General features: G+C 41.7%; 1 protein-coding gene across 3 annotated transcripts in view; it reads right to left on the bottom strand.

The window, feature by feature from the left end:
- Nucleotides 1-799: 799 nt before the first annotated feature.
- TBX1 (T-box transcription factor 1) overlaps nucleotides 800-13,928 on the bottom strand; it is a 61,346-nt gene continuing 48,217 nt past the window's right edge. For all 3 annotated transcript variants that reach the window (XM_068243248.1, XM_068243232.1, XM_068243241.1), the window contains one exon: nucleotides 800-1,860. In XM_068243248.1, coding sequence (XP_068099349.1) covers nucleotides 1,475-1,860 — 386 coding nt within the window. In that variant the 3' untranslated portion in view covers nucleotides 800-1,474. The remainder of the gene's footprint in view (nucleotides 1,861-13,928) is intronic.

Here is a 13,928-nt window from a genome sequence, read left to right as displayed (position 1 = left end):
AAGCCCAAGTGGTGGTTATTTGCTACTGCACAGACACGAGCCATCCTATACCTGCCCAGCGCAGCCATGCTCGTTCTCTTACAGCAGTGCGGCTGAGAGCTCCCTAGCGCTGGTGAAGGGAAAGGGGTAACGCCTCTGGAAGACATCTACCGAGGTAAGAATGTGATTTTTTTTGGCTTTAAAAACTCATAGCTTTGCTTTACAATGGTTCAGATTTTTAGTGTAGCCAACAATAAACTCCCAAATCAGAAAGCTAAAATTGTCATCGTTCTGTCTGTACTCTCTTTGGAGTGTGAGCTGTCTAGAGCTCAATTTCATCTATCTGTATGAGCAACTAGCTTCAATGAGCAGTAGTACTTATAATTCATTTTCCACATCTGGAATATTCCAGTGGCAGCAACATTTAACACCCCCAACTGACAGTTTCTGTTAGGATCACTGTGGAATGGATGTTTTAGTTTGCTCAAATTTATGGAGCTATACTGGAGGGAAGTTTTTCCGTTGCAAGAAAACGTGGCTTTTTACTTGAATGCCTGGTACACAACATGGAATTTGCCGTCAGATAGACAGGTCAAATCAAATTATTTCCAACAGGTCTGATCTGATTTCTGATCATTTTTCTGACCGTGAACAATTGATTCGAACCGTCTATCTGGCAGGAAATTGCATGGTGTGTAACAGGTGTACCAGTTACATGATTTCCCTGATCTAAGGCAGAACTGCACCAGTTCCTCAGCGACGTACATATCCACTTTATTCAAGAACTGGTGGGTAGTAATGAATTCAGGCTATACAGTAATCATTTCGCAGGGTTGATGTTTAATAGCACTAAATGTGCAATTTAATTTACAATAGTGCAGCCAACACATCACTCTCCAAAACAGTCACAATTAAAAAAAAAAAAGTATCTTAATACCTCAAGGTTCCTTTGTCACTGAGCCCACCATTCTGTACATTTATTTCCAGAAAATACAATACAACAACACAGCAATGAAAGCATATGGCTTCATTTATGCAAGAATAGTGCACCTGACCTTGCAGAAGTCAATGCCCTTTTTGAAAGTCAGTCTGTAGTACAGTCGTCCATTAGTACAGCTGATCTGGCTGTAGCTGCTTTTTCTCCTCCAGTAACATACTGAATTCCGCTTCTGATTCCGGCTATGCCACCCGGTGCACCCCACATCACAGCAAGTAAATGACACCTTATGGGCAGAGCCTGTTCCTTCTCCTGACACAGTGTAACAAACAGCCCCAGCTGGATGAGTTGGTAGCCTGGCTTGTTGGTTGGCTGCTGTTTTCATCACAATGGAAGCTGAAGGTCTGCCCTAATGAGTTTAGGGACAGGGCAACTTTCATTTCAGCAGTAATGTAATCTCCAAGCATACACTACTGAATAATTAAAATCATGCATAAAACATCCATTGTCTAATAACTTTAAATAGTCTTCAATAAGATCTATCTCTTCCACTAGATGTTATCTTGGTCCATATTCATAACTGCTAGGTGCACCAGCTGTGGAATACATGTTAGCTGCTGCTGGGTTCATATGATGATGGTGATAACCGTGTCCTCTGATGCTTGGCAAGGGGTAGGGAGTCGGTCTTGTTTTTGCACCTAAATAGTGATCGTAGCTGGTTGGGTACTTGTATGGGTGGTGATGAAGAGGTTCTGAACCCTGAGAATGTGGGTCCAAGCGGAGTTCGTGGGGGGGACTGGGTCTGCCAGCACTAATGGGAACAAGTCCACCAGGTACAGGAAGTGAAGGGCTGAGAACTCTGGACATAAGTTGCTGGTGGGCTGCGTCCCCATGTAATGGGGTCCCACTGGTATCCCTCTCGTAATCCCTTCTGCAATCTCCATCTGAAAAACAAAGGACAATAAAACTCAAAAATAAGCTTGTTACATGTTATTTTACTTTTTAGTTGCTTTAGGAATATTCACTCTACAGATACTGAAACAACCTGAAAAGTATAAAAGTATGTAAAGCCTGCAACAGGAAGTATAAATAGTACAATGTTCCTGTTATATAAAACCATAGACACAGGGAAAATAGGTGCATCAAGAATATAATCATGTGTCCAAACATGTCTGACTACCTTTACTTACTGGCAGTAAAGGTTCATACACTCAAATCACTAAGATTGCTGCCCACCAGCATCGGGACTTGATTCCTCAGTTTGAGGCTGAGTGCAGTACTGCCTCACAACATGTTCTATTGCTATGTAAGGGGGAGAAGGGACAATTGCACAGTGCAAGAAGGAGCAGCATCCAGTGGGAGGGGTGAGGAGGGGAACAATGGGTTCAGGCCACAGTTGTGCATCACTAAAGATCAAGTGTGCCAGATCTTTATGTGACGCATGCTAGATTCTCGGTCCTGAATGGCTGCCCGGGCAATTGTCATCAAGTGTGTATACCTTGCTTTAAAGAGAACCCGAGGTGGGAATTACTAATACTATTGGGGCACAGAGGCTGGTTGCGCACACTAAGACCAGCCTCTGTTGCCCCATCGTATGCCTCCATGTCCCCCCTGCTCGCCGCTATAGACCCCGCAGTGCTGGCGACACGCAGCGTGTCGCCAGCACAATGTTTACCTTAGCGCTGTCTGTCAGCGCCGCTCCCCCGCCTCCTCCGCATCGGCGCACCCGCCCGTGTCCCTTCCCTCCCGCTGATAGGAGGGAAGTGACACGGGCGGGTGCGCCGATGCGGAGGAGGCGGGGGAGCGGCGCTGACAGACAGCGCTAAGGTAAACATTGTGCTGGCGACACGCTGCGTGTCGCCAGCACTGCGGGGTCTATAGCGGCGAGCAGGGGGCACATGGAGGCATACGATGGGGCAACAGAGGCTGGTCTTAGTGTGCGCAACCAGCCTCTGTGCCCCAATAGTATTAGTAATTCCCACCTCGGGTTCTCTTTAAAGAGAATCTGTATTGTTAAAATCGCTCAAAAGTAAACATACCAGTGCGTTAGGGGACATCTCCTATTACCCTCTGTCACAATTTCGCCGCTCCTCGCCACATTAAAAGTGGTTAAAAACAGTTTTAAAAAGTTTGTTTGTAAACAAACAAAATGGCCACCAAAACAGGAAGTAGGTTGATGTACAGTATGTCCACACATAGAAAATACATCCATACACAAGCAGGCTGTATACAGCTTTCCTTTTGAATCTGAAGAGATCATTTGTGTGTTTCTTTCCCCCATGCACTGAAGTTTCAGGCTGCTCTTTTCTTCCTGCAAACAGCTTTGCCCTTGTTTGTAATTCCTCAGTATGTGAAAGCCCAGCCAGCTCAGAGGACAATTTATCCAGCTTGTAAAAGATAAGAGAGAGAAGAGAGAAGCTGCTCTAATCTAAATAACACACAGGCAGTGTGCATAAAGGGGAGTTCATAGCAGAACCACAACACTGAAGAACTTGGCAGCCTTCCAGACACAGGCCGACAAGTCTGACAGGGGAAAGATACATTGATTTATTACAGAGACTGTGTTAGTAGAAAGTGCTGCAGTTAGCCAGAACACATTAGAATAGCTTTTGGAACTTGTAGGATGATAAAAAACAGGATGCAATTTTTGTTACGGAGTCTCTTTAAGTGAATCCAAGGTCAGATTGATTTGATAGCTGTCATATTTATTTCCTTTTAAACAATACCAGTTGCCTGACAATCCTGATGATATACTGGCATCTATAGTAACCCAGTCACAACTCTGAAACAAGCATGTGGCCAATCCACTCAGACTTGAGTCAGAGCACCTGATATGCATGCTTGTTTAAGGTCTATGGCTAAAAGTGTTAGAGACACAGGGTCAGGGGGGCAGACAGGCATTTTGCATTGTTTAAAAGGAAATATAGTAAATATGGCAGCATCCATATGACTCTAACCTCGGGTTCCCTTTACATTTTACATACAAATGTAGAGTGGGATGCAAATGTAGAGTTGCTTCCCCAGCACAGAACATATTACCTGGCCTTTCACTCCCTCTGCTTCCTCCTGCGGAGGAGATGCAGGAGGTGGACACAGTCAGCTATGTGCTTGCAGGAAAAGACCGGTTGATGCCCCCCTCCTCCTTTGAGAAAAGGTAAACATTTCTCATGGTAAAGTGGGAATCAGCTACTGATTGGGATGAAGTTCAATCCTTGGTTAAAGTTACTCTTTACGTACAGTATCAGGATTTGTTAAAGTGTACCAGAGATGGGGACTTAAGAAAACTGACAGAAATCCTCCAGTCGGGACCAGAAATCCTCCAGTCGGTGCCAATTGGTGCAGGCGCAGTCTGACCGTGCGTGCTTTCTCGACTTGCTCCTGTCACCGGGAGCGTTCTGCGCCTGTGCAGTAGGATTGCGCAATAGCAGAATGGCCCCGGTGATGGGAGCACAGGTTGAGCGCGTGTGACCGGCCACGCTTGCGCAGTTGGCCCCGAATTGGGGGACTTTTCGGGACCAATTGCAGAAGAACAAGGAGGCGGAGGGGAATGGCGAGGGAGTGATTAGTCTGGAGGGAGAAGGATGGGGAGGGAGCAATAAGCCTGGAGGTGGCTGGAGGAAGCCCCAAGTATGAATATTTTTTTCTTATGTTCCAATCTCAGGTTTACTTTGATGAGGATGTGCAGTCAAAACGCACAAATATCCATCCACTATCCATCATCTGGCAAAGCTAAGGTGGCCATATATCAGATGGTGGCCACCATATTGACCTTCAGATACATCCCTTTATGATCGAATCTGAATAGAGAGGCATCTATTAACTGCCCACCCACTGCACACTGATTCCAATAGACGTGGTGAGGGTTGCAGGTTCACCTGTCACGCCGGCAAAACTCCTCGCTTCCTCCAGTGTCCGGCATCTTTTTGAATTGCCACTGCTGGTACCACATGACACTGCTGTCACGTGGTACAGGTGGCAATTCAAAAAGAAGGTGACATACACTTGGGGGGAGACTGGCCAGGGTTTGTGGGCCATCAGGAAACCAAATGCTGTTACTGCAGCGTACCCAATCGAGCCCTTGCCAGTAAGATTTTTACAGCTTGCCGTATCTACTGTTTTAATTAATTTGGTTGTAAATCGATTGAAGCTGTCAGATTCAACTTAAGAACAAACTTATAGTGTCTATCGTGTTCATTAACCGGGGACTACCGGCTGTAATTACTATACTGTATGTGAGGAGGCCAGTAGTAATGGCCCAATATTTATCTTGATTCCACTTTACAAAACAAACAGAGCTGGGACAAGGTCCTCCAGCACCCAAGGCTGAGACACCAAAGTGCGCACCTCCATCCCTCCCACCCCAGCTGTCACACACTGATTGCTATTAGACTTATAGGCGCCACAGGGCCCACAACCTCCCCAACAACTTAATATCTAGTTATCTGGCTTGCAGTCACTGCCATGTATTCCCATTTCTTATTTCTTTCTGCTTCAAACACAATTAGAAATGACAGCTGAATGAATTGTGCGCCCCCTCCTACACTGCGCCCTGAGGCTGGAGCCTCTCCAGCCTATGCCTCGGCCCGGCCCTGAAAACAAACATGGGAGGTTTCTTTAGGGCTTTAACTGCGCTCCACTAAAAGAAAGCATAGGACAAGAGCGGGCATATGTTGTATTTTATTCTACACTTGTATTACTTACAGATTTCCTTACTTTAAAGGTAAAAATACACACTATCATAATTCAGACAAGCTGATACTGGGCACAAAAAGAAAGAACATACAAAGATCAAGGTGGAGGCAAAGGAGTAAGGAAAAAACCCTATAGATTTGTTTTTATTGCTATTTTGAATTCAATGGGTCAGATGTTCCTTCACCCTGTTAGTAAAATAAACAGGGGGCTTTGCAATTGTTAAGTAGAAGCTGCCAACAATGCAGGAGAGTCTATCTTTAAAGCAAAGCACACAGTTTCCAGCGCTCTGCAGTTGTGTGCACACAGGAGGAAAAACCCTCCAATCCACATCATTGTGCAGAGCTAAAGCCTGTGTCCTCCTGACAAGACATTCTTATAGGGATGAAATCTGAAAGAAATGACTGACAAGTATGTGCACGCTTGAAATTGCTTAAAGTTGTGTAACCCTAAACAAACACAGACTGCATTTTCTTGACCAGACCCAAAGTGTGCTATACAGCATGGGCCTCCTGCTGTCTATAGATCTGTTTGCTCTGCATAATGGAAAATAAAGACAGGCACGATGTACCACTGTGTGACACTTGAAGCTGGAAGTATAAGCAGCAAACAGCTCCTACAGTTACAGTCATTATGGAAGCCCTGAAGTTCAGGTTCTGTTGTGCTACAGATCTGTCAGGCAAAAGCAATATTGTACAGCTTCTAGTGAATGCAAACCCCTGCTGCACTCCGAACAGTATATTAGAGCTGACATATGGATTGCACCATACACAAGATCACCAGCACTTCAGATGTAATGCAAAGTTTCAGTGAATTTCCTTTCAATATTTCCCAAGACAGGAAATCTGAACTGAGGCCCATATAGGGTCCCCTTTGTGAAGGCGCAATTGAAATTTTTTCAATGTATAAGATGATTTTGTCTTCAGAAAGGGAACCGCGTGTCACAAAAATTTCTTTTTTTTCTTTGTCTTGGGTGATGCCAAAATAAACTGATTGAAACTATGCATTTGGAATGGTCATTGTATATTTATTGCAGGATGGGCACATTCAAGTTAAAATACTGTCTGGGTTTGCTAAACATTTAAAGTGAAGCTCAACTTTTTGTTGAAAAAAAATAAATAAATAAGCAATCCTCTATAGGTCAACTCTGTACATTACAGGGATTGTACAGCCCTTATTCCAGGTGCATGACTTGCTCATACATGCATACACTATATAAAACTGTGTCTTCCCAATAGGAAATGCAGCATGGGTGTGTCAATCTGCTAACGTGAATTGGGAATTGAAACTTGATGAGCTGTGTAAAATCTCCAAGCTAGTTCTAGTAAATCTATAGCTGGTGCAAGGGATGCTAATAATTTACTTCCTGCTCTGGGTAGGAAGCTGCCTGTGCAGGAAGAAGAATGACATTTTAATGTCCTTGTGCTTTTAGAAAGTCACAACTAATTGAAATGGAAAGTAATTTCTAATAATGGTAAATGACAAAATAAACTGCATAGCACTGAAATGCTACGTTTTTTTTTACACAGGTGGCTTTTCCCAGACACATACTGCCTGTATAGGTATTTTTCCTGGTTCAATGCATAAACGTACACACTCAGACTATGTAAGTACAGCATGTTTACATTTTGGGGGGAGGGGGAGCATACAGGGGCACTTTTCAGAGAACAACAGCAACCAGACGAGGTTGTCAAGCCAGTTTGGTCTCCCTCTGAAGAATGGTTAGCTGAGATGTGACAGGCCTGGAAAGGATGCCCAGTGTAGCTAAAGTGACTGGATTGGGTTATATTCACCTCATGTGTATAGATAGGTTATGTGCACACTGCTCTCCTAACATCTCTTCTGAGAAGTAGATAACTGAACTGCAGGACAACAATTCACATCCTCCATTCATCTTGAATGCGGACAACAGATCTATTATTACCCAGAGATGTCTTGCTTGTTAAAATTACCTTCTGCGTATGAAAACAAGAAAAATAGTTCTGATGCCATGCAGGGCCGGGCCGAGGCATAGGCTGGAGAGGCTCCAGCCTCAGGGCGCAGTGTAGGAGGGGGCGCAGAATTCATTCAGCTGTCATTCCTAATTGTGTTTGAAGCAGAAAGAAATAAGAAAAGGAGATACATGGCAGTGACTGCAAGCCAGATAACTAGATATTAAGGTGTTGGGGAGGTTGTGGGCCCTGTGGCGCCTCTTAGTCTAATAGCAATCAGTGTGTGACGGCTGGGGTGGCAGGGATGGAGGGGCGCACTTTGGTGTCTCAGCCTTGGGTGCTGGAGGACCTTGTCCCGACTCTGATGCCATGACATGTGTGCTCAAGAAAATTCACTATGTGGAGATACAAAAAAGGAGAAAGAGGTGCCCAGGGCATGATAAAACTATGTTAAAAGCAACTAAAATGAAAAAGTTTTGAGGTGGCTCACTTATTGATGACATATTCAAATAATTTGTTGTGTGCTTTAATATGTACTTGGCAACTTGTTTCGTGGGTCTCAGCCCACTTCCTCAGGCCGAATACAGTGCCAGAAGAATATCAAGCCAGCGTTTGAGGCGCCTCAAATGCTGGCTTGATTTTCTTCTGGCACTGTATTCAGCTTGAGGTAAGCCACCTCAAACCTTTTCCATTTTAGTTACTTTTAAAAAAGTTTTATCATAACCTGGGTGCCTCTTTCTCCCCTTTTGTGTTACCAACCCTCCTTCGGGAGGGGTATTCTATTTGGCCAGGTAGCCTAACACGACCTTTGCAACCATCTAGAACTTTGTGTACCAAGAGAGCGACCATAGTCATCCTGGTTGGTCACCCAAGTGGAGTCAGATTTATGTATCTCCACCTGCCTACAGTGGTCGGTTGCCCATCTGCAACTTGGTGCTCTGGTGTTCAGGTGCTCTGACTGTTTGTCTGGAGAAACACTATACTTGTTTCAGGTCTGTTAACAAGATTCTACTGCAGCCAAAGAAATCAGCAGGACTGCCAGGCAATTGGTATTGTTTAAAAGGAAATCTATATGGCAGCCTCCCATATGACTCTCACTTCAGGTGTCCTTTAAGTTCTATAAAATGAGGGTATTACACCAGTTTCACTTTCTAAATTTGCAGATGATGTACAGGACAAAAACGTATTGTTTCTAGACAGAGAGAGTTTGAATACTTTAACCGAAATCAGTCCACCATGGACTTTTTTTCTACTATTTTATAAATAATATATGTACAGTATATTCCGATATACAGTACTTATTCAAGCTTTGCAAATTCACTTGCTAAAATTCCCGTTGAATAAAGGGAACTGTGAATAACAAAAAAAATGCTGTCAGTCCTTACACAATTGTTCACCAGTGGACCTTTTCACTTCTTTTATAAACAGCTGGACAGCTAGGAATCTGGAAAGGTTTATAGAATACATCTAATATTTATGAATACATCATTTTACTAAAACTATATTATGTTTTTGTAAGCACACATTTAGGAGTATTATTTATTGTATGCCTAAAATTATTATTATTTTTTTGCATATTTTGGGGAATTTAATTTTCTTTCAATTTAGTATTATTACATTTTAGTGTATATTGCCGTCTGTTGGAATACATGGAATACATTCTTACTTTTTTTTTTGAATGACTACAGAATGTACCAAAAATCAATACTGTTATATTGAGAGTGGATTTGTATATTCAGGAGTGATGCATCATGGGGAACCACACTTGGTCAGTTAAAACTGAATTATTGCAAATACCTTCTGTTTTAAGAAGGCAAAATTATATTAAGCATCACTTTTTTAGTTAGGGCTTTTCGGTTTCTTTTTCTCCTTATATTCTCCTAGTGATTTTGGATCACTATCCAGTGGTTCTAGATAAGCTCTCTGGGTACTCTGTAGTACTGTTATATTTGGGCCCTATTTACACTTAAAGGAATACTATCGATTCACATATTTTTTTCAATTGACACAGGAATTGTTTGGGAAGAGCTGCTAAGTACTGGTGTATACATTTTAGGAGCAACTTTTACTGTTATCAAAATACATTCAAACTTTACTGACACCAAAACTGACTGCTGACTGAGCCATGAGGAGAGGGGACATTCCCCTCACACTTCATCAGTTAACTCTATGTGTAGCTCTGTGTGTGACAGAGAAGAGAGCTCCCAACAGCTGCAGCTCCTGTGTCCTGTGTTTCTGACTGAAGTGTCTGAAGAGAGCAGAGGAAATGTAACTAATTGTCACAGCTTTTTCATATTGTTTTTGCTTTCAGAGTTTGATATGTTTGATATTTGCTTTCTGTAGTCTGATATGCAACTCTGGCTGTGCATTGAAGCAGACACCCCTTCTGCAATTGGTTTGTCCCAATATAGCTAAATCCTACCCTCAATAAAATACAGCTTTTGCCTCTGATATGTAACATGAAAAGTAGGAAAATGTTTACACAGCTACTTAGACATTATTTGCACACTGTCATTTTAGAACACTTGGGTATCGATAGTATTCCTTTAATGCATTGAGTTGCTTTGCATTGCATCCAATTTGCCAAATGGGACGCAATGTGACGCAACTCATCGCATCTAAGTGTGAATCCAGCCTAAAGCATAAATAATAATTAGCACTACTAAATGGAATGTAGAATATTTGTTTTATTTATTTAATATGTTAAACACAGTTTTTCTATCTGGGAACTATGAACTATTATAAATAAAGGATTCCTTTTTTTAGAGCTCCACCTACTGGTTTTACTGGTATGGTCCTATGAGAACTTAAATGTCTTGCTTCATGGTTGCAGTAAACATCTCAAAACATTACAAAGTCTTCTAAAGTCCAACACAGACAGATGAATTTTGACATTGGAAACAACGATCCAGTTGTCCAATAAAAATATCCACAATATATCTTAGGGGTAATGAACTACATAATTTAATAGAGTTCAATTGTTCACAGGTCTCCCAACCCTCCCCCACCACCGTCACACACACATGGCCTATAAACACAAATATGAATTAATAAGAGAACTAATATTAGGTTTATTGTGTGTATCTTTAAATTAGTTCAAAACAGAAAGGTTTTGTGGCTGCTATGGGCCTTAAGCAGGAAGGGCCAGTAATTTTGTCTTGCACTGGAAGCAATACTGCAATTTTACCAGTGCTAACACCAGGGGAGCACCATTACCATAGCAACGAGTGCGTTATCCCAGGTAATAGTGCTAATAGTGTATCTGGCCCCATATCTATAACAAGTAATGCATTAACCAGTTTATTTAAAAATGAAAATATTTAAGCAAAAGGTTTAGTTGAGAGTGACATCAGTTGCCCTTGACTTATGAACTACAAATGTCTTTATTTTTTTTCTGAGATGTGATCATAGGGATTATTCAGTAAATAAACCACGGGAATGAGACAGACAGCAATTTTTATTTTTTGGGCTCTTGTCAAGCATCCCATTCTTTAATAAAACCATATCTGAAACCATTCACAGATACTGCAAGGATTTTGTATGCTCTCCCTGTGTCTGCATGGGTTTCCTTCAGGCACTCCAGCTTCCTCCCACATCCCAAAAACATAAAGATGAAATTGGTCCTAGACTACGATACATAGACTACAGGATATAGATATATGACTATGATAGGAATTACAGTGTGAGCCCCTCTGAAGGACAGTTAAATGACAATACTATATACTCTGTACAGCGCTGCGGAAGGTGCCTGCAATATATAAATACTAGTTATTACTAATAATGATAATAATATTTCTATTGTGGACATTTTTCAGAGCTCTAAGCTTTTTCTCGGTGTATATGAATGACCAATCAGGATCAGAGATGCTCCTTTGTTTTTAATGTTCAGGTGTATCTGATTGGATGTTGAAAGTGAGCTTGGTGGAAATTCTTTGCCCCATGCTGTAAATGGAACACATTACAAAGCAGCAGACAAGCCACAACAAAAAGTTTAATAGCCACTCACATTTAATTAGCTATAAGGTTTTACGTGAAAACGTAAACTCTGTGCATGGTGGTTGGTGGTGTATCATCATTATTATTATTTAGTATTTATATAGCACCAAAATCTTCTACAGCGCTTTACGGAGTATACATAGTATTTTTCACTAACTGTCCCTAAGAGGAGACAACAATCTAATTCCTACAATAGTCATATGTCCATTACAGTCTAGTTACAGTTTAGGGGAAAGCCAGTTACCTTATCTGTATATTTTGGAATATGGGAAGAAACACGAGTGCCTGGAGGAAACCCATGCAGACATGGGAGAACATACAAACTCCATACAGACAGTGCTCTGGACAAGAGTGCTATCCACTATGCCACCGTGCTACCCATATTAGATACAGCCTTCCATACTTCCACAGCTGGATTACAGCTTCTCAGATCTGGGCTCCTATAGGCTCTAAAAAGTACCAGGAAATTTTTAGAATCTAATTTGGGCCTAGATGCTGGCCCCTACAAAGACCTGATGGTGAAGAGACCAGTGTGTAAGGTGGGCAAAAACAAGGCTGGACTTTCACATTCCAAAAGGAATGCAGTGTGTTGCCCAGCAGGGATGATCAATCAGATGTGAATAATAATTCTGAGTAGATTCAGGATTAGATTATGCAACTTCTGTATAAAAATGTAAGTATTTTGAAAACGGTTCATTATCAACAGGGGCGTAGCAATAGGGGGTGCAGAGGTAGCGACCGCATCGGGGCCCTTGGGCCAGAGGGGCACGGAAGGGCCCTCCCTCAACTACAGTATTAGCTCTCTATTGGTCCTGTGATCATAATATTCACTTCTATAGATCATTTGAATAGTGGTAATCATTAACAAGCTATTTCCCATCCCCTTCTTGCACCTCAGACACTGTAGTTGCCATTGGCAGGTTTTGGTGCGCTGTATCAATTGTTATGTATAGAGTGCTTGGGGGGCCCCATTGTAAAACTTGCATCGGGGCCCACAGCCCCTTAGCTACGCCACTGATTATCAAACTGCATACATTTGCATAATTCTGCATCACTTCGGAATTATTAGCAATTCACTGACCATCCCGACCAACCAGAGCACTATTTTGAAAAAGAAAAAGATTGTGCATGTATGTGAGTCTGGCAATGTCTTAGCTTTACATATAGTTGTTTATTTTGTGAATTAGCAACTTTTTTTTATTTTTGCCAGATTATAATTTGGCCAAGTTTATCCTAAACTGACAATTCTATTCTGAAGCTGCCATGTTACAACCATGCAAAACACCTTGTTACCACCATCTGCTTTATTACATGTCCTGTAATGTAGGCAACCACATCTGTTCTCATACTTTAAAGCTACACACTCACCACAAGACCGTGGAAGATAGATCAGGGATACGTGACGACGAACGATCTGACAAACAATCGTTCCCAGATCCATCTTCCGCAGTCGCGAATGTAGGAACAAACGACAGGTGCGAATGCATCATTGAGTGATCATGACAATTAACTTGGGGTCAATGGCGATCGGAATGACCATCCACGATTGGATCCATCATGGCGGTTATTCAAAGCGAAAGATTATCACGCCTAATTGGTCATTATTGAACATCGTTTAAGAAACTTTCATTCACGATATCGCAAAAAATCATTCGTCGCACAAAATAATTTGTGTAAAAAACATTTAGTGGGTATGGGCCTTAACACAGACAACAAGCATACATAATTTAACAAGTCAACTGATATTACATACTTGATGGTCTTAGACTTAAAATACATTGGCCCATATGCAATACCTTTTTTTCTCCTGAGTTTTCTCCTACGTGGTATTTTCACAATTTGTTATAAAATGCCTTTTCAGCCACCAGCATGTGAAAAAATACTGAAAATTAATTTAATAGCACTTTTTCACTAATTTTTTATTTTTTTTCAATTCTAATTCTAAAAAGTTAGTTTAAAGAGAAGATGAAAATTCTCGTAGGAGATAACTCAGGTGAAAAAGTTAATTGCATATGGGCCTTTGTATCACTCATTTTTAACTGCATATAGAAAAGTAGTATTGGTGATACACTGTGCAAATGCAGATTGCCCTGTTGAAAAAACACTTTTTCCACACTGGCCATCTGTATGGATACTGATCAACAATAGGAGCTGGTTTCACTATACAACTGTCAAAATGCCCAAAAATGCCACTGTTCATGGGATGCAGCACATCTGAGCATCAATCATGATGACTCAGCCATAAAGGAGTTCAATTTCAAGCCCAGGAGTTTGTTAGTGCATTCAGCAACTCTCTCCAGCAGCACTGGAAACTCTTTTTAGCGTTAGAACAATGATTCCCTTTTCTCCACATAAAAGGGAACAATCCTTCTTTACCGCTGCTGAATCTGGGAACA

The sequence above is a fragment of the Hyperolius riggenbachi genome, chromosome 1, assembly GCF_040937935.1.
Source record: "Hyperolius riggenbachi isolate aHypRig1 chromosome 1, aHypRig1.pri, whole genome shotgun sequence".
Taxonomy (NCBI): domain Eukaryota; kingdom Metazoa; phylum Chordata; class Amphibia; order Anura; family Hyperoliidae; genus Hyperolius; species Hyperolius riggenbachi.
The sequence above is the reverse complement of the archived record's forward strand: the minus strand, read 5'-3'. Positions and strand labels throughout refer to the sequence as shown.